Below are 22,110 nucleotides of genomic sequence, written 5' to 3' on the forward strand. Positions count from 1 at the left end.
TCGCAGCCTAATTTTGAATTTAAAAGTTCCTCATAATATTACTAGAATATCTTTAATGAAAAGATTTTTTAAATGCTATTCACTTTTTTTGTTGTTCTGTTTAACATACAGGTGCAAAATGAAAATGAAGGAAAATACTAAAACAAAAAAACAAAAAAAACAACTTGATCCAGTTAACATTTGTTGTCTTAAGATTTGAATACATTTCTCAAAGATGTTTCTTTGTTTTGTTTTTCAAATATGCATTCTTGACTTTCAAGCACTAGGCATATATGTTAATTTAAACTATCCTATGCAAAACAAGAAATTACTACTTTTATAGAATCAATCTGAACAAATACAAATGAGGCTGTATTCAAATTTATCAATCAGTCTTTATGGTCAGATTATCCAAGCTTAAGTTAGTGTAAAAAGATTAACCATTTAAAAATTATTGCCTTGATTTTATAATTGTCTAAAGATTTTACTTAAATTATTATTATGGCACAAAGTTCCATAAAACAACTAGATATTGGCAAGAAGATTTGCATAAATACTGTACTATATTTATATATATACACATTTATGTTCCTTCTTATATAAATACATATACTTATATATGTATATATTTATGTTCCTTTACATCTTATCTGATCATTCCACATTGAGATTATTTAAAATCTTTCTCTGTGTTACTATTTTAACTTTCATGACGAATGCTTGATGATGTAACTTAGGAACATTGGACTGGTTTGATTTGAATACTTTATCAACTAGTTTGTTTCTGTGGCAGGTAAAGCAGGGATAAAGGTGACTTTTTTTTTTTTTTTACTTAGATGGTCCATTTTACTTGGTTTATTTATTTATTTATTTTGTCTTATATTCATTTATTTAACAAAGAGTTACTAAATATCTACTACATATACTTTCTTAGCTTTTGTTGATTATAAACAGTGAACACATCATTCAGGCCTTTCAGGAATTTGTTTGGTACTAGAATAGGTTAGATGGGTATATTGGCCATGTCTGATGTGCCTCCTCAGCTTCCCTTTGCAATGACTGCTTCTTGGATCTTCAACAGCTTAGACCATTGCTTTGATTGTTACTATATGCCCAGAATTACTGGCTTTTTTCACTACTTTCAGACTTGGATGGAATTTGACTTCCCAAGTGACTTTCTGAAGGGTCTAGATATATTTTCTAATAAGAGTACTTTGGTTTTGAAATATATTATTTTGGAATAACTAGTGGGAGGAATGAATAAGTCAAAAACTATGAGAAATATACCTTTAGGAAAAATGTAACACATCTATTTTATCTATTTTTAAGCACAAGTATACACAAGTATCAGTTGATTATCATTATTTTTCAGTTATATCAAGTCACCACAACACCGAATTAGTGAATATTGAATCATTGCTCCTATAGAAAATAAAGGGTTAGAGTCCTGTGACCCAGAACACCATTTGCATTATATAGGATCATTTGCCAAAGTCTTTTAAGCCAGTTTCATCAACATTGATAACTCTATTTCTCTCTTTCCCTGTATAACACTTAATAGGTATTTAAAAAATCCTTCCACAGTTGTAGAACCTGCCTTACTTATAAGTTTAATATTTTCTATACCATACTCAGTAAATTAAAGTATATTAGAAACATAAACTGTTCATAATATTAAAAAATAGTATTTTATCCCAGAGATTCATACTAGCTTAAAGGATATTACTTTTGTGAGCCCTCAGGTATTGAGATTTTAGGGGAGAAAGTGAAATCATATTTATATCAGATTTCAAAGAGAGACTTTTTTCATTATATCATTATGTTTATTAACCACAAGAATAATAACAATGACATATACACTGGTGAAGACCCTGAAGCTAATTTGTAGAAAACAATGATTATGAAACTCAGGTCCTATCTTTGGAAGTTGCCCCATAAACACAATCATTTCTTTGGATAGCTTTCATTGGTGGTAGGTCCTGGTTATAACCTGAATTCCAGAGGAGCTTCAGGAGGGCAACACAATTGAGAAAGTAAGCTTAGGAGTTAAGGTACCTGGAAGGAGGATAATACACTAATTCTGTTAACCTTCGGTTTTACACTATAATTATATATAAAAGTGGGATTCATTGTGGTATATTTGTAAATGGGCATAGCATAATTTGGTGGTCTTTTTACCCCAATACTTCTGCATGTTCTCCCTGTTCACTCCTGCTCAATCCCTTTTCCTCTATTTTATTGGTTTCCCTTCTATTTTCATGAGATCACTTTTTTATTCCTTTTGTTTAGAGAGATTTTTTATACCAAAGATTTGTGACCATAAAATTTGTACCTATTACATTAGCTATGATGGGTTCCTTATAACAAAACAGTCCTGATTTATTTTTATTAAGAACTCATGGGCTTTGCATATATATTATATCAGTTAATCTCATCAGGGCCATATGCTTGAAGCAAAACAAAACAAGGTAAACACTAGATAGATTTACAAGCTTGAAAAACTATCATGTGTAGGTGAGCAACCAAAAGAACAAAGGAAGAATGTTCATGGTAAAATCCAATTTTACTAAAGTATGTTTTGCCTTTTGTCATCTCCGTTTAGGCAAAGAAAAAATGAGCTTCATTATTATTTCCTTCACTTTCCTTTGGCTTTCCTTTTTATCCTTTATTTTTCTCTCTCCTTTTCCTCAAAACACAACTTATCAAGAATGACTATGTCTATAACCACTACCAAATGAGTAAAACAAATTTTTTTTTCACATTTTATTGGTATATAATAGTTGTACATAATGGTGAAATTTGTCATTACATATTAATTAATGCATACAATTTAACAATATGATTTGTCCAATATCCTTCCCTAGCACTTCTCCCTCTCTCTTCTTTTACCCCTTGGTTCCTTTCCTCTATTCTACTGATATCCCTTTCTTTTTCATATGATTGCCCCCATCTTTCTTTTTCTTTTTCTTCTCTAGCTTTCACATATGAGATAAAACATTACCATTGACCTTCTGAGATTGGCTTATTTTGCATAACATAATGGTCTCCAAGTCTATCCATTTTCCTGCAAATGACATAATTTCATTTTTCTTTATGGCTGAATAAAACACACTCTCTCTCTCTCTTCATAAAATATACATATGTACTACATATATATCACATTTTATTTATTCATTTATCTGTTGATGAATACTTAGGCTGGTTCCACAGTTTGGCTATTGTGAATTGTGCTGATATAAACATAGGTATGCTTGTATCAATATAGTATGTTGACATTAATTCTTTAGGATAAATACCGAGGAGTGGTATAACTGGGTCATATGGTTGTTCTTAGTTTTAGAGGAAGCTCCATACTGATTTCCATAGCGGTTATACTAATTTATAATCCTACCAACAATGTAAAAGTGTTCCTTTTTATTCATATCCTCTCTAGTATGTATTATTGTTTGTATTCTTGATGACTGCCATTCTGACTGGTATGAGATGACATCTCAGGATAGTTTTGATTTGCATTTCTCTAATTGTAATGATATTGAATAAATTTTCATATATTTGTTGACCATTTTGAGAAGTGTCTGTTTAATTCATTTGCCCATTTATTGATTTTTTGGTAGTTTTTTGTGTTGTCTATGTATTCTATTTATTAATTCTCTATCAGAAGAGTAGCTAGAAAAGATTATTTCCTACTCTATAGGTTCTGTCTTCACATTATTGTTTCCCTTGCTGTGAAGAAGCTTTTTAATTTTATGCCATTCCATTTATTAACTCTTGGCATTATTTCTTAAGCTTTAGGGGTTCTATTAAGATAGTCCTTGCCTGTGCCTATTTGCTAGAGTGTTAACTCTGTTTTCTTCTAGAAGTTTTATGGTTTCTGGTCTAAGCCTTTGGTCTTTGATCCATTTTGAGTTGATTTATGTGCAGAATGAGATATAAGGGTCAAGTCTTATTCTTCTACATATGGATAATAAGTTTTCCCAGCACCATATGTTAAAGATGCTTTTTTCTCTAATGTACGTTTTTGGATTTTTGTCAAGGATCAGATCATTGTGTGGGTTTTTCTCTGTGCCTTCTGTTCTGTACTACTAATCTATATGTTTGTTTTTATACCAGTACCATGCACTTTTTGTTACAATAGCTCTGTAAGTATAATTTTAAGTCATGTATTATACCTCCTGAATTTTTTCTTTTGTATCAGGGATTGAACCCAGGAGCATTTAACCACTGACCCACATCCCCAGCCCCCTTTTATATTTTATTTTGAGACAGGATTGTGCTAAATTGCTTAGGGCTTCACTAAGTTGCTGAGGCTGGTTTTGAACTCATGATCCGCTTGCTTCAACTTCCCGAGCTGCTGGTATTTTGGTGGATACTGAATCAAACCTGTATATCCCTTTTGGTAGTATGTCCATATTAACAATATTAATTCTGCCTATTCATGAATATGGGAGATTTTTTCATCTTCCCATTATTTCTCCTCCTCCTCCTCCTTCTCCTCCTCCTCCCCCTTTTTCTTCTTCATGTTCTATACTTTTCATTGTAGAGTTTTTTTCACCTCTTTGGTGGATTTATCCCTATGTGTTTTATTTAATTTTTTGAAGCTATTGTGAATGGGATTATTTTCCTGATTTCTTTATCAGCAGATTCATTACTGGTATATAGGAAAGCTGTTGATTTTCGTATGTTGATTTTGTAATCTGCTATTTTTCCAAAATTATTTATTAGCTCTAGAAGTCTTATTTGGAACTTTTTAGATCATATCATCTACAAATGTTGATAAATTAACTTCTTCCTTTCATTTTTCTTATCTTGCCTAATTGCTCTGGCTAGAATTTATAGTATTATATTAAATAGGAGTGATGAAACTAGACATCCTTGTTTTGTTCCAGATTTGAAATGAAATGTTTTTGATTTCTCCCCATTTCCTATGAGGTTGACTTTGAGTTTTTCATGTATGGCCTTTTTGATGTTGAGATAGGTTCTTTCTATCCTAGTTTCTTCAGTGTTTGTATCAAGAAAGGGTGCCAAGTTTTGTCAAAGGCTTTCTCTGAATCTATTGAGATGACCAAGTAATTTTTGTCCATAATTCTATGTATGTGATGAATTGCATTTGTTGATCTGCATATATTAAAGTATCCTTGCATCTCTGGAATAAAACACACTTGGTCATGGTGTACAATCTTCTTAATATGTTGTTGAAGTCAATTTGCTAATATTGTATTAAGTATTTTTGCATATAAGTTCATCAGGGATATTGATCTATAGTTTTCTTTCCTTGACATGTCCCTATCTGGTTTGGGTATATGTATAATACTGGCTTCGTAGAATGAATTTGGAAGCATTCCATCTCTTTCTGTTTCATGGAATAATTTGAGAAACATTGACATTAGTTCTTCTTTAAAAGTCTAGTAGAATTCAGCTGAGAATCCATCTAGTCCTAAGCTTTTTTTGTTGTTGTTGTTGGAAGGCTTTTTATTACTGCTTTTCTCATTGCTAGTTATTTGTCTGTTTAGATTTTCTATATCTCTTGACTCCATTTTGGTGGGTTGTATGTATCTAGAAATGTATCATCTCTTCTAGGTTTCCCAGTTGTGTAAGTTTTCAAAATAGTCCCTAATGATCTGTTAGACCTCTGGGATATCTGCGGTGATTTCTTATTTTCTCATCTCTAATTTTATTAATCTCTCTTTTTCTTTTGGTTATTTTGGTTTATCAATCTTGTTTATCTTTTTAAAGAATCAACTTTTTGTTTCTTTAATCCTTTATATTGTTTCTTTTTCTCAGTTTCCTTGATTTTAGCTCTGATCTTCATTATTTCCTTCCTTCTGATTTTGGAATAGGTTTTTTCTTTTTTCAAGGGCCTTGGGATGCCTCATAAGGTTGTTTATTTGGGATCTTTCTGATTTTCTTATATAGGAACTCATAGCTATAAACTCTCCTCTTAAAAGCACCTTCATAGTATCCCAAAAGTTCTTGTATGTTGTATTACTAGTTTGAGTCTAAGAATTTTTAAAATTCTCCCCTGCTTTCTCCTATCACTCATTTATCTTTCAAAAGAGTATTGTTCAGTTTCCATATGTTTATAGTTTCAGTAGGTTTTTTTGGTTTTGACTTGTAATTTCATTCCATTATCATGATAAAATGCAAGGAATTACATCAATTTTTTTCATATTTGTTAAGAGTTTTTTTGGTTTAGAGAAGTATTTATTTTTATTTTTTTTAAAGAGAGGAGAGAGAGAGAGAGAGAGAGAGAGAGAGAGAGAGAGAGAGAGAATTTTTTAATATTTATTTTTCAGTTTTTGGCAGACACGACATCTTTGTATGTGGTACGGAGGATGGAACCGGGCTGCACGCATGCCAGGTAAGCGCGCTATGGCTTGAGCAACATCCCCAGCCTGAGAAGTATTTTTATTGAAGTTTAATTGATAGAATTTGAAGAAAGAATGTCAACTATTATTTATGAAGAAGTATCTACACAAAAATACTTGGAGTCTGAATTCTTAAAGTCATAAACTTTTTAAAGCTGTGTTAAATTATGTAGAGCATGTAAAATGACAAATTCACCTTCATTTTCTTAGAATGTATCTAATTTGAAGAATTACACCATGAGACAGGTCACTACTTTTTCAATATAGATGTGTCAGAGGTAAATGATAAGAAATTTGATTTAAAATTAATGTAAGATATATGGATATCAGATTTATAAAAAGCATATATAATACAAATTATCAATATATGAAATGACAAAAGAACAAGCATAATTGTCAAGTTTACTTTTTAAAAATTACATATTCACTAAATACTGAAAGTAATAATATTTTACTATTTTAAAAAAGAACGTATAACAAACTGAAACTACCAAGATTATCATATTTATTAAAAAAAGTATGTAATGAAACATTTATTGACTATTCATATTAGGCATTGTACTTTTGGATAGCAAAGAAAGGCTAAAAGTTTATTTCTTTATCTTATCTTTCCAAACACATTTCATGATTATTTTTGGTGAAATTTTATTTGCATAAACTTCATGTGGGTTACTTTTATTAAATATAGTATGATTTTAATTTTATTCTTTTGTTGATAAGCTATTGACACACTTAGCTTTTCTATTTCATAAATAATTAAACTCTAAAATATATCTTAATTCTACTATTTTCAAGACTGGAAGTTTGAAAGCTAGATTTCCAATAACTCTATTATTTAAGAATTTATGATGGAAGTATATAATAATATAAGTATGGTTTAAAAATGGAATTTAGAAAAATATGCATGATTATAAAATTATCAATTTTTATTCAAACTAAGTTTCTGTAAGGTTGAGCTCACATGAAATTGATATCCTATTGATTTTTGTATAATATATTATCATTTTTTTCTTTTTTCTTATTCTACACTTCAAAGTATTTCTATAAAGTCTCTGCTGTTTCTAAGAGAGGTTCATTTACTCACACAATTCCTTGATGTTCCTTTCCATAAGCATTTATTAAAAAATACTCAATATTTCCTGCTTTAAAAAATTTTAATAATTTCCACAGTATAGAATGTTGAGGTTTAAAAAATTTTTCTTAGCAGAATTAAAAAGGAGGCTGACTCATAGTGGGATAGGGAGCAAGAGCATGGGAGGAATAGATGAACTCTAGAAAGGGCAGATGGGTTGGAGGAGAAGGAAGGGGACATGGGGTTATTAATGATGGTAGAATGTGATGATCATTATTAGCCAAAGTACAGGTAGGAAGACATGAATTGGTGTGAATATACTTTGTATACAACCAGAAATATGAAAAATTGTGCTATATATGTGTAATAAGAATTGTAATGCATTCCGCTGTTAAATAGAAATAAAAAATAAATTAAAAAAAAAGATTTAATTTTATATGGTATCATAGTAAGAATAGCAACATGGCAGGAATATGTTATAGTGCCACTGAAATTAGCTTAGAAATATTAGTATAAGTTAACAAATATTTAAAATATAGTATTTTTTTGGAAAAATAATGTTTTTATGATTTATTTAATTGCCTCTGCCTATGTCTCTGATTTAAGGATGCTGATTCATAATATGCTCTGGGGAGGGGAAATGGGAGGATTAAATGAACTCTAGATAGGGCAAAGGGGAAAGGGGAAGGAGAGGAATGAAGGGGCACAGGGGTAGGAAAGGCAGTGAATTTGATGGTCATCATTACCCTAAGTACTTGTATGAAGACACAAAGGATGTGATTCTACTTTGTGGGCAACCAGATGTATGAAAAATTGTGCTATATATGTGTAATATGAATTGTAATGCATTCTGTTCTCATATATACAAATTAAAATTTTAAAAAAATTCTAAAAAAAAAAGACAAAGAGATGCAGGGTACAGGCATGGGGCTTAAGAATGTAAAAGAAGAAACCAACTGAGATGTTAAGCTTAAGTTCATTAAAATTTTACTCATTTTCTAGTAAGGAGAAGTATATTTAAACACGCAGAAATTGTAGTGATATCTATATGATGTTTAATTCACCTAATAAACCTGATATTTATATTCAGTGTATTGATTTGCCAATATTTCAAAATTCTTATTTTAGAATATTTATTGATAATGTTGTATATATCCAAGGTGTAAAATGTAATGAATTAATATGTGTGTGTGTATAAAATGATTATTACAATCAAATTAACACACCTACTACCACCTTTGTATTTTTAGATCCATAGAACTTGTCCATATTATAACTGAAAGTTTGTATTCTTTCACTAACACTCTGTTTATCCCAACCTCCAGCCCTTGGCAACTACCATTCTACCCTGTTTGTATGAGTTCAACATTTTTATATTGTACATATAAAGGATATTGTTAGCACAAAAGGACCAGGCCAGGCACAAACTTCAGCAAAAGCCTTTATTCAGGAACGGAGTCATGCCTCTGATGGACCCGTTTTCCTAGTGGAAAATAAGCCACTGGCCAAAGAAGGAGTCTGTGCTTAATAGGTTATCCTGAGATGTAACTTGATTAATGAGTGCGTCAGTTTGGTTACTCAGGAATTTGGGCTCCGTTTTACTGGGTGAGATGTGTGTGGCGGGGGGCTTGTCTGGGGTCAGTGGTTAGTATCTGGAATTTGTCTTTGTTGGACCAGATGGAGGACCTGAGGAAGGATTTGTTTTGTGAAGGATCAATGCTTTGCCCTCTTCCCAGAGGCTAATATCTCTTCCCTGGAGCCCGTCTCATCATTGGGAAAGAGTATATTGGGAAAGGATCAATGTATTGCCATTTCTCTCATTCCCTCTCCCCAGGCCACACTATTTTGGGGTTTGTCATTTTCCATATACAATAGATATCACTCAATATTTGTTTTTATTTGTTTGGTATAATGTTCTCCAGGTTTGTCCATTTTGTCATAGTAGCATTATCTCCTTTTCTTCTATGGCTCAATACCATTCTATTATGTGTAAGTGTATATCACATTTTAAAAATCCATTTTACCTTATAGATAAATTATTTCCATATCTAGCTTAATGTTGTAGTGAAAATGGGGTGTAAATATCTCTGAAATACTGATTTCAATTCCTTTGCATATATGCCCCATAGTAGGATTGCTGGATCATATGATAAGTCTGTTTTTAATTTCTTTAGACAATTTATATTCCCACCAACAATGTACAAGTGTCATTTTTTCCCTAACACTTTTTATCTGCTGTCTTTTTGAGAATAGCAATTCTAACAGTATTGAAAGATACCTCACTATGGTCTTAATTTTCACTTTTGTATTAGTCGTGTTGACCACTTTTTCAAGTACATGGTAGGCATCTGTATGTTTGTCTTTTTTGAAAAAAGTATTATCAGACTATTTAACTCTTTTAAAAATCAAGTTATTGATTTTTCTTTTCAGTACTGCATTGTGTGAGTTCTTTATATATTTGGATATATGGTTATTATACCAGAATAAGATACTATGGTTTGTAGGTATTTTTTTTCTCTTTTGTACTTTGTCTTTTCAAATTTCAATTATTTCCTTTACAATACAGAAGCCTTTTGGTTTAAGTTTTTAATTAATTTTTAGTTAATTTTTCTTTATGGAATAATGGTTCAATTTAATTCTTTTGCATGTGTTCTCACCATGAACTCTTTTTATATACCATTTCTAGCAGAAATACTCAAATTTGAAGAGACCCAATGATTATGACACTGGTTACCAGGTGGGGAGGGACACCTTTATCACTGTCATTACTTCCTATTTTTGACTTGTACAGAGGAAAAGGGAATCTATTATTATACAGCATATCATCATGCTGGTGGGTTCATGCAAGCCAGTCTTATCTGGAGACACATTCTAAAATTTTGCTAACTTAATGTATCTGTCCACATGTGAAATTATTTTCTAAATAAAAAATAAAACATTTTGTACTTTTTTTCTCATAGGAATTTTGTACTCCTTTCATCCATACACAAATTATGTAAAGAGGAATACTTGCTGCTCAAGTCACTAGTCCATATTGCTCTTTTCCAAGATAGCAGAATATGAATAACATGAAAAATCTGTGACTTATAACTCAATAACACATGAGAGTACAGAATCTATTTATTGCGAGATTATATGATTTTGAGGAACATTTTATTTACTCAGAAGGCAGCATTGGGTAATGGATAGCTATTATTTTTAAAAAGTCTATCTAGCATTTTTTTTTCTGGAAATGCCTCTATGAGAATTCAAGTTTTGTCAATCAAGAGTTCTCTACCTCCTTAATCACAAGAGTGGTACCTGGATCAATGCTAGGTCAATCTTCACTGATGTGCATATAGTTTTATTTTGTTTACCCTCAATTTCTAAAACATCAAATGATAGAAATGCATATTCTTATGAATATATAACAAGATATGTCAAAAAGTATTTAATAAAGCAATAGTACTAATTTATCAATTATGAAAATGATTATAAAATGTTACATTTTATAATACTATACTTGTTATAGTCCTAGTTATAATAATATCACATAACATAACTTTGTTGTTACAAGTCTGAGCTCTGGGATATAGTGGTCTGATTTTGAATCTCAGCTTAGTCAATTATAAACTCTGATTTTCAGAGAGTTACTTGACTTTCTATACCTCAATTTCCTTACTGATAAAATTGATATATCAAGGAAACAATCAACCTGGTTTTTTTGGCTGGGTTCAATGTAATAATACACATAAAGTGTGCCTGGTAAAGACTAGTAAAGACTTAATAAATATTAACTATTATTATTAATGTAATTTGGGGATGTTATGAAAAAATTTATATCATGATGGAAGTTAGTAGTAGCTGTAAATTGTTAGTGATGTAAAGGAGAAAGAAAACCTCCTATAGAGACAGTGATGGACTACTGTCTAAGAAAGCACCTGCAGGAGACAATATTTTGGATAAATGGCAACTAACCTGATGATTTGGCAGAATAGTACATTTATGGACACATGTACCCACAGCTAGGATGTCTCTGTATGGGTCAAAAGAGATTGAAGTGGAGGCAAAATTTTACTATTATTTATCCTGGTGGATACTTTGTATTATTGAGAAATTTTAAGAGTTTAGAGATATGCAATATGTCATTATTTGCATGTTGAAAATGAAGCCCACATGTCTGAGGATATCATTCCTATTGTGTGTAAGTGAGAATCATGTACAGATATCACTTTCAAACTCAAAAGAGTACCATATGGCATTATCTTGTTATTTTCTGTCCCAGAACGTGAAGAAACTGAGAAGGGATCAGCATTGGCAAAGGACCAGAAAGAAAAGAGTTAGACAGGTTTTCCTGAGTAATTTTTATAGATGGTATTATTGCAACTCACTGGATGGCAACATTACAAATACATTGATCCTGTGGAATCCATGTGCTTGTCAGCAGAGGATTGTTTCTACTTTCAGAGGGGAGTTTATTGATAAAATCTATTCAGTGATTTTCCAAAAGATTTGGATCTGCAAATCATTAAAGAATAGTTCCTTAATAAACTGAAGACATATTTATTCACATAATTACTTTCAAGCTAGAAAGGGTTAGTAAAGAGGAAAATTGTATGTCTTGGTTCATAGTTTCATAAAGAAGTTTTCATATTTCTAAAATTATATGTGTTTAAATTTCATTCATTAAATATGAAGAACAGGTAATATCTAAGTTAAATGTGGTCTGGAATTAGAAACATTTTTAACAAGCATTGTTAAGCTTTAATCTACAGAGAACTTCTACCCTACAGACCAGTTTTGGACATGATCCAGTCTCGATAGTATGTCACTCGAGTGTAGACACCAGGCTTGTTTGGAAGAGCACATTCATCTCCCCAGCTTACAATACCAGCAAGGAACCAGAAACCTTTTGAATCTTCGCTAACCAATGGTCCACCAGAATCACCCTAAAGAGAAAAAGGATGTATACAATTACTATGTTTTAAAGGTGAATATTGCTTATTTTTCTTTTTTTAGTAAGAATAGGGAAAAACAGCAGAAGAGGAAAAAAGAACCCTAGATATTTCAAAACTAAAATGATTTAGTCTAGAATATTCTTTGCCATATGCTCATTTAATTAAATTCAAATATATATTTGGATATAACAATATAAAAATGGAAAGCACATATGAAAGTTTCAATTCGGGCATTATACAAAGGAGCTACTGAATGTATTATTGTTTATGCAGTTATCAGTATATTGAGGAACTCTGATAGATCTCTCCATGTCCTTTATTTCCAGACAGATACTGGAAAAAAGGGAAGATTTGTATTTATTGAGTGCCAACACTGGACTATTGCTCTTCATCTGTTTTTAAATTTTGCTTCCATTTCCAGAATTGTATAATTTGTCTAACTCCTCTCTATAACTTGTTATAATTTTCATCCATTAATCTTTAGCCCATTCCCCGAGTGATGGAACATTTCTTAGCATTTAGATTTCCCTTTGCTCTATTTTTTTCTATCATCCTAAATGATTTTAACATGCATTATAGGATGCATCTTGGCCCACGGTGTCTTGGCTTCCCTGGCTTTGATCATTTACACATTTATTTACATCACTCCTTGTCATTACCTGGAACTGCTCCACTTCTGAAACACCATTATTCAGCATTATGATTCTATGTACCAACCCTTTTTTGACTTATTCCAATGATGCCCTGCATCTGCTCTTCAACCTCACTAAGAATACCAATTCTCTCTTCACCCCTTCCTATTAGTATATCAGGTCTTCTTCTCCTTCTATCTTTCGTTATGCAGGTTACATACTTTGACTCATCCATATTCCTACTCTTATCAACAGTATCTTCAGCTTCTTACCACCCTCCCCATCATAGCCTGTGCTCACCCATACACTGGGAAATAAAATCATGTTACAAAATTTCCTCTCAGAAATTTTTTTTTGTCTCTCTAGTCAATTTCTCATCTCTCAGGCCACCATTACAAACTCTTATCATTTCATAGCTTAAAAAATCTTGTTCTATTGCCTGGAACCTAGCATAATTCTTAGAGTCAGTGGAAAATAACAGGTGGCAATCCCTCTGTTCCTTGTCTTGTCCTTTTCAACTTCTCAGCTCACTTATGTAAGTCCACATCTCTGTATCCTTCTTTTCAGACAGATGGATGTATTTTATATGTTTTTGAATTGAAGTATGATCGACAAATAAACATTGCCTGTATTTCAAGTGTATAATGTGATGTTTTGATATATAAATACATTGTGCAACAATTTGCTCAATTACATGAATTAACTTGTTCATCATGTCATATATTTTTTTTGTATGAAATCTACTTTCATAAAAAATTTCAAGTATACAATGCATCATTATTAAGTCACTACCCTATATATAAGGTCCCCATATATAAGGTCCCCATAACTTATTAGTTTTAAAACTACCCTTTGAAAACATCCCTCCATTTCCTTCACCTCTCTGCCAACCATTGGTATACTCTGTTTCACTGGAAAATATTTCAGTGAGATATCATATGTTAAGAAAAATATGGGCATAGTGGGATAGATAGGTAAAGAATATAATAAAGGTTTGGCTTAGCTCAATGAGAGATTCATTAAAGAATTATAATATTAGACCTATCTATGAGTAAATGACTGCTGTTTACAAGAAGGTAAAATTTCTTCTATGTGTGCTCATGTAAGAGCAAAGAAAGATGATAGACTACTTTGTGATTGAAGATAATAAGTCAGGTGTGGGAGGAGTAGAAGATTAAGTTTTTGAGGTTATTGTAAACAGAGTGGTTGAAATAATAAAATGTGGGTTCTAGGTTTCATAAAGTTAGGAGTCGTGAGGCTGGGGGTAATGGACTGAGAGAAAATTGAAGGAAGGGGGTTTAAGTGCCTCTTATCAAAGAATAGGTTTAGCTAGTGGAACAACTGTAAAGATGGAAATATGTTATTAGAGATAATAATTATATATTGTATACACTTGCTTGCAAGTGCACTGGCTCCTAGAATGTAAAAATGTGCTGCATTCATTTTAACTTTTCTTTACCTAGCACAGGATCTGGCACATAGTAGTAAATAAATAATCACTATGTGTAAGAATGGAAGAATAAAATGAGATTCTTCCTGATCTTATCACTGATTCTGCCTGCCTAACTAACTACAGTAGTACTTTTGATAGCTTTAGGACTAGTGTTTATAAACAGCAATAGGAGCATAAGAGGCACATTAAGTAAAATCAGTGGAAACAGTAGAGTTCAGAGTATGGGCAAAAGAGTCAAATATACTGCATTGAAATTTTAGCTCTGTTACTTACTGGTTGTGTGAGTTTACACAAGTTACTTAATCTCTTTGTCTCAGTCTCCTCATCTGAGAAATTGGGTTTAAAATAATATGAACATGTAAAAGAATTTCCATAACTAGAATAAATTAATATTTTAAAGAACTTCTGGCACGTGGGGTTGCCATGTAAGTATTGTTAAATAAATAAATATTTAGAATGTTGGAGCCAAATTATGAGAGCTCCAGTATATAGGTTTTTACCAGACCAGTTCAGTGTGGTCTCAAAGAGCAAAATAAAGTTACTAGTAACCTGTTTTTCTCTTCATTGTTAATCCTAATTGAGTCTTTTTCCTATTTCCATTCACTACTTCTTAGATTGGGTGATTTAGAATTTCAGTATTCTAATGAGTCCTAAATGATATCACTATAATTTTAATTAGACTCTTTGGCTATGCAACATATGTAAGCTGTTAAAAACTGAGAAAATTGAATTGGTTAATTGCAAATTTAAAACTATAAGAAAAAATTTTGGAAAGTGGACTAGGCAGATTTACCTGACAGGCATCCACACGTCCCTCCAGGAACCCAGCACACAACATTCCAGGTGTGACAACTCCACCATATGCCTTTCCACTGTTACAGGTCTTATTATCTATAATCTTCACTGATCCTTTTTGGAGTATATTAGGACTTTTTCCTAAAGGAAGGAAATTGTATATTTTTCCTAAAACCAATATTAATTTCTCTTGCTAAGTTACTAGTATCTAACTTTTAACACTATGTACAATTTCTAAATCAACATAAAACATGTTTATTAAACCTTTATTTTTCTTCTTTTTTAGTAACAAAGAAGCAAGTAATATTTATGAACACACTAAATAAAATTAGTAATTTAATTATCACACTTATACATGTTGTGTGATGAGATTGTTTAAAAATTGTTTTTAGAATTTTATACTTACTACATATATGCCTTAGAAAGCAAAATTCAAAATTCATATCCCAGAAGATAAATTTCATGATTATTTTTAGGTTTTCAACTGTTTATTACTATAATTCTGAATCTTAGAATTAATTTTAACTTTATTTTTCTCTTTTCAAAATACATATATGAACACAAATAGCCACTAAATATTTCTATCACTAAGGTCATAAGGATGCACTTATATAAATGGACCTTACTCAAGTATCACCTACTTATGAGGGCTACTCTTCTCATTGCATTGAAAGTACTCAATCTTTTGGAGTCCTTATTTTTTCCTTTGGCATTTACATGCATGACACATAATATATATGTTTATACTTCTTTCTTATATTTTGAAATTTTTGTTTTTCTTTATTGAGAACAAAAGCTTGTTCTTTGCTAAGAAAATAGGTTGAGGTATTTGTCTATTTTATCTTTTAAAGTATCCAGACCATAATCAAAATAAATGTTTTTTCAATGAATGAATGAAATGAAGGAAAATAAATTGTGTATCTAAATAATAAATTTCTGTAAAAACTGCCATTTTTACGGGAATTATGATAAACAGCTCTATGAAATTAGAGTTTTGTATGAATTATGTTGAGGATCATTTTCAATCCATTGCACATTATCATCTGTGAAATGATACAGAGAAAGTGTTTTTCAGATTGTTTTAATTCTGAGTAGATTTATTTTTAGCTCTTAAAACTCAAGCTATGTAATGGAGGGAGGTTCAAAACTCACCGTCAGACTTTAATGTTCCCCATCCAGTGACTACCATTTCTGAATTGGGTGGGAATTTATAAGTAGCTTCTGGAAGACATGCTCTTCGGATATTGCTTGTATATAATACTGGTGAAGACAGATGCACAACAGCAATGTCATTATCATGTGCAGGGTAATGGTAGTTCTCATGAATTATAATATCCTTGATAGTTCGTTGTATTTTTGGATCACTTAAAAGAAGCCCAAAACTGACATTCCAGTCTTTGGGATTATTTTCCCTTAAAAAAAAAGATTTAATTAAAAATACTATATTTCAGAGTGTAGGACTTAATCTTTTAAAAATAATTAGGTTTGTTGGAGTCCCCATAGTACTTTTAAACATGCCAAAATTAAGCTACATGTAAAAGAAAATATAAAAATAATGATGAAAGATGAGACTTGGAATATCTGTTTACTGTCTTATAAAAGATAACCCGGAGAAACTATATTTTATTTCTTAGTTGAAATAGAAAATCCCCAAAATGCGAAAGAGAGACCTAGAAAGATAAATGTGACAACATAAGACAATATTAAATAAAAAGTGAGCATGGATATATGAAAAAAGTGCATTTATGAAAATTAAAGAAATAGTCTAAATACTCTTTAAAGTATTAAAGACTATAAAGAAAACACTTTTGACTTATTATTATTTATTCAAGGATTTGTATATTAAGTACTACAAATAGTGCTGCTAGAACATTTTCAAACCCTACTTAAAAAACATAATAAACAAGCATGATTTTGAGGAGAGTCATTCAAGATTGACAAGGATTTCTTTTTAATAAATAAAATGAAAAGAATCATTGAACAAAAGTGTAAGTATCTTTTAGGAAAAAAAAAGTCCACACTTTTTGAGTAATAATATATCTTTTAAAAAAACATCATTTCAAATGAGGCTGTAGATTTATGGGAACATGTATTAAAATACTTATGATTAAATAAATGAAACCAACTTTTATAATGATGAAAAAGAAATGTAAGATACATGTTCAATTTGGAATTTAAATTTTCTTTTATAAAATTGAAGTAAACATCTCCAACTTAGTGGTTCTTAGCAGAGTTCCACTTTCTCCCCACATTTGGCAGTGTTTGGAGACATTTGGGTTGTCAATATTGAGGGATGCTGCTGATGTCAGAGCAGGAATGCTGCTAATATTCCACAGTACAGGACAGCTTTCCAAAACAAAGAATTATCTTATCCAAACTGCCAATAGTGACACTCCACAAATCCTGCTCTAAACTGACCATATCTATTATTTTACTTATAAATCATTGAGTAATTTTGAGGGTATATTTCACAATATTGAAGAATTGGAAGTATAGTTTATGACCACATTGTTGAAATATATTTATTAGAACTTTAGATACTTAAGTGACTTTTAGACCTTCATCCGGGCCAGAGCTTACTTTATAAAACAGTGAGCAGCAGTGATAAGCCAGTTGTTACTAATCAGAGTAGCTCCGCATCGGTGGACACTGTTCTGCTGAAGGCTAGCTTGCCAGGGCCATTCACCTTCCTCTGCATCCTGACCCCCTGCAATTTTGTTGCCAGAGCGAGTTATTGTGCGTTGCCCACAACCTGTTTAAAATAGAGTTCAACAGTATTGATATTGCTTAATTTTGCTGTAGTAAACAAACTTCTCATAATATGTCTCCCTATTAATGATTGAGGAAAATCTCACCATGTTGGAGAAGTTAGGATAGAGTTACTGCTGACATGAGATTTACTGAGAATTTGTTAAAAATAGATTGACATTGTCTTCCCCTATAGCTATCACGCACAAATGCTTTGTATATCTATTTGGCCTCACTATGACCTGATGTAAGAGATAAATTCAAATTATAGGTTTGAATTTTGAAGAAAATAACTGTTACATTACTGAATTGCACAGGGATATGTGTGCATTTTAATTTTAGTGAATGGTGTGGGTTAGCAATGTTAGTGCTATGAAAACATTCCTATGAAAGTATGAGTGAACAAGAATGTAAAAGAGATATTGAAGAGACACAAAATAGATTGAAATGTATTCCCACTAACATCACAATACACAATTCCTACATAGATAAATGACATGTGGAGATAGCCAACCAGTTTCCAAAGTTTCATGATTCTATGAATCGGGACTATGCTTTATTGTCTATTTAGATCCAGAGAAACTGCTAGACTCTGAAGTTTTTAAAGCAAGTTTGCAGTATTCTTTCCATCTGGTTTTGTCTCTGATTCCCTTGATTAACTTAACTTTACTCCAACTAAATACCAAGTTTGTTCTTTAACAGTTTATGGGACCTTTTACTATCTCATTAATGGAAAGCAGGAATCACAACTTTTTAAAAAATGTATCTGCAGAATTTACCATAGAGAATATTAGCACATAGAAGGAGCTCAACAAATATTAACCAAGTATAATAAAAATGATACTTGATTACAAAGTTCTTTTCTTTAATAGATATGTTCTAAAGCATTTAGAGAGTGGGGGAAAAAACCCACAAAACTTACTATAATTAATGCAGGTGTATAGATTAAAGCAGTGACTCTTAACCAGAGTCACTTTTGAACATTATCTCCCTAGGAATATTTGTAAGAGACATTTTTGTTATCACAGCTGGTATATTTCAGACAGGCTATGGATATCAAGTAGATAAAAGCCAGGGAAGCTGCTGAATATCCTGTATTAAACAGGAGGGCTGCTGAAAAAAAAAGAATGTTTGGTTCTGTCAATAGTGTAAAGGATGAGACACCCCATATTAGAGAAAGCAACTTATATAAAAAATGAGAATATATAAATAAATTGGAAAGATTAGCTGGCTTAATTTCTTTACAGAGATTTTTTCTCAAATTTCATAGATTATCTATTTTTAGTAAAGTACGTTGAGAATAACAGATGACAAGTAATAAAAGTTCAAATAATTATTATTAGAAATGGGCTTATAAAATATTTTTGTTGATGCATATTAATTATACAGAATGCTAAATGTACTTTGAGATATTCTTTCCTGAAGTTAGCAAGATATTTTAGCAGCACAGGAAAGAGTCATCCAGACTATTTTAAAGGCTTTACAGACCCTCTAATGTCTTTTAAATTTATATATTTTTATGTTTATATATTTATATGTTTTTAATTTTAGGTTATTCTCAGGTTGTTAAGGCTTCCACTTCATTAAGAATCACTTAGCTGAACTGGACGGAGTCTCTGTGGCTGCTATTTCTAAGTGAGAGCCCTCACACTGACTCACTGACTGTAACTCCCTTTTCTTTGTCTTTTTCTTTCCCCTGCCTCACCATGGACGCTACAAAGGATAAAACACATAATCCAGAACCCAGAGGTATAATGGTTCCTCCCTATCCTCCCTTCTTTTTGGACAACTCCTAAAGGAAGTTGGCTTTTATTCTACCTCCTTCACAGGAATATAAAAACAAAGATGCTTCTCTGTGGAATAGGAACTTCACCTAGGTGATGACTTCCTTGTTTTTGCTCTTACTCATAATTCTCACTTAATTTCTGTCCATGCGTCAACTTCCATTCTAAGTTCTCATTTACTCATGATTGTTGTGTCTGCTAAGCTTTGAGCCACCACCTCTGCAGTAATACCTTGTTATTACCTTTGCTGAAGTTCTACATGGCGCCTTGTAATTTTGTTATGTCAAAAGAGATCTTATGGTAAATTCAAGGATTTAAAGAATATAATAGAGATTGCTGGTTGATACTTTCAGAAACACTGGCAAATCTACCGAGCTCTTATTGTCTCTTTATCCTGTTAATATCTACTCCCTTTTTCTATTACAGTATTTTAATACACTTTATCATGTTATATATCAAAACTCTATTCTTCTTTTAATCTTGCTTGATTTTTCTTGACTATTCCTCTTTTTTAAAATCCTAGGTAGGCCAAGGATAGACAAATTGGATGATCTCATTCTTATCACTGTTCTTATTTCTTTCTTGACTATTTCTTTCCTATGAACCTGACAAATTCCCAAATGTGAATTTTGATTTTATGGGTACTATAGTTTTCCACTGGAAAATTTACTTTAAGATGTCTTATTAAGTTGCTTGAGGATTATTCAGTCAATATCTATGAAAGAGAAAAAAGTGTAATACAGCTCTATGTTTAAATTTTGCCCAAATTTCTCAGAAGTAACTATATAGTAAAAGTGATGGGGTCAGTGTCACCTGGTTTTAGAGGGTGATGATTCCTTTAATCCAGCTGCCCCAGTTAGTCTCAGACCCCAGATAAAAGCATTGCTTTTCCCGACAGTTTGCACCAGGTTCCAGCAACCCCAGGGATCATATTTCCCAGTACCGGCAGTGGGAGAGTGAAAGCAGAATGTCTTGGTGTATGAGGAAGAAAAGCTACTTGCACCTAAGGCACCTGTGCACAAACATATCTGCTTAGTTTTCAGAGGCAAAACAGAAAACGCAGATAGATGTACTGAGAGCTTACTGTGAGTACTATGCTCTTATAAGTACTTTGCTTGTGTCACCTTATTTTTATCTTCACAACAATTTGGAACTAAGGCTTTGAGAAGTAAGCTATGTAAATTTATGCAGTTAATAAGTAGCAGATGGGACTCAAAACTCATATGTAGCTGATTTTAGATTATAGGTTCTTAATTATATTGCTTGTCAGTAGGTCTCCTTGCCATTATGGCATGTGATAATGTGTTTCTAATTTTAAATCCAGGGTATCAATGAATGTAAGGCAACTGCAGTAACCTTTATACAAGTTTCTAAGAGCAGGCATCCTTTTTACACCTTTGTTGGTATAACAATATTGACTCTCAAATGGAGGTCTTTTTGGCATTCAAGGAAATTAAATTTCAATAGAAAACAACTCTTTGTTGATTAACTTACAGGTATGAAGAAGATTTTCTGCTATCGGCATTTCAATATCTAAAAGTCAAGAGAAAAGAAAATGAAAATATGTACAGTTATAAACACATTTTATTTAAATATTAATAGTAATTTTTGTTTTAGAAACATTTTGTAGACATAATCATTTTATTCAATCTTGAATGTATAATTTCTATGTTCATACATTGCCATAGAGAGTAATAAAGTCCTTGTACTTATTATTCTGTTTCTAAAGAGACTCTCAAGTTCTTTACCCTAAGTTTCCAGGAATTGAACCCAGGGACATTCAAACACTGAGCCACATGCCCAACCCTTTTATTTTTTATGTAGAGACAGAAACTTGTTAAGTTGCTTAGGGCTTCACTAAGTTGCTAAGGTTGGCTTTGGACTTAGATCCTCCTGCCTCAGCCTCATGAGCTGCTGGGATTACAGATGTGCATCACTTATGCCTGGTACCCTAAGTTATTTGAAAAAGCAGTCTTAGTCCTGAAAAGTACTGAAATATATGAGAAAAGATGACCTTTACCATTATCCTGAACCAATATCACTAGAAAACTGAATGTATTTAACACCTTTTTATGACCACTTTAAATCTTGGCTCATTTCTTTATGTGATAGTTGTGGTGATCATGTAAATTTGGATAAGTTTTGCTCAGGTCAATGTAATAGGTGCCCTTCTCAAGTCAGCACATTTTATTTAAATATTATTATTTATTAATATATTTATTATTATATTTATTTAAATATTATTAATTATTAATATTAATTATTTTCTTCCAGAAGAAACCCACAGAATATTCAGTGATCAATAATTAGGACATGTAGGAATTTATACTGGTTGAGCCACTGAC

At 31.7% G+C, this 22,110-nt stretch overlaps 1 protein-coding gene across 1 annotated transcript in view; it reads right to left on the reverse strand.

The window, feature by feature from the left end:
* Positions 1-11,914: 11,914 nt before the first annotated feature.
* LOC101964875 (transmembrane protease serine 11C) overlaps positions 11,915-22,110 on the reverse strand; it is a 47,420-nt gene continuing 37,224 nt past the window's right edge. Inside the window, exons 6-10 of the mRNA XM_005331711.4 lie at positions 21,260-21,298; positions 17,814-17,985; positions 16,386-16,645; positions 15,232-15,374; positions 11,915-12,344 (exon numbers count right to left, since the gene is read on the reverse strand). Of these exons, the coding sequence (XP_005331768.1) occupies positions 12,183-12,344; positions 15,232-15,374; positions 16,386-16,645; positions 17,814-17,985; positions 21,260-21,298 (776 nt within the window). The 3' untranslated portion in view covers positions 11,915-12,182. The remainder of the gene's footprint in view (positions 12,345-15,231; positions 15,375-16,385; positions 16,646-17,813; positions 17,986-21,259; positions 21,299-22,110) is intronic.

Source organism: Ictidomys tridecemlineatus, chromosome 9 (assembly GCF_052094955.1).
Source record: "Ictidomys tridecemlineatus isolate mIctTri1 chromosome 9, mIctTri1.hap1, whole genome shotgun sequence".
Classification (NCBI taxonomy): domain Eukaryota; kingdom Metazoa; phylum Chordata; class Mammalia; order Rodentia; family Sciuridae; genus Ictidomys; species Ictidomys tridecemlineatus.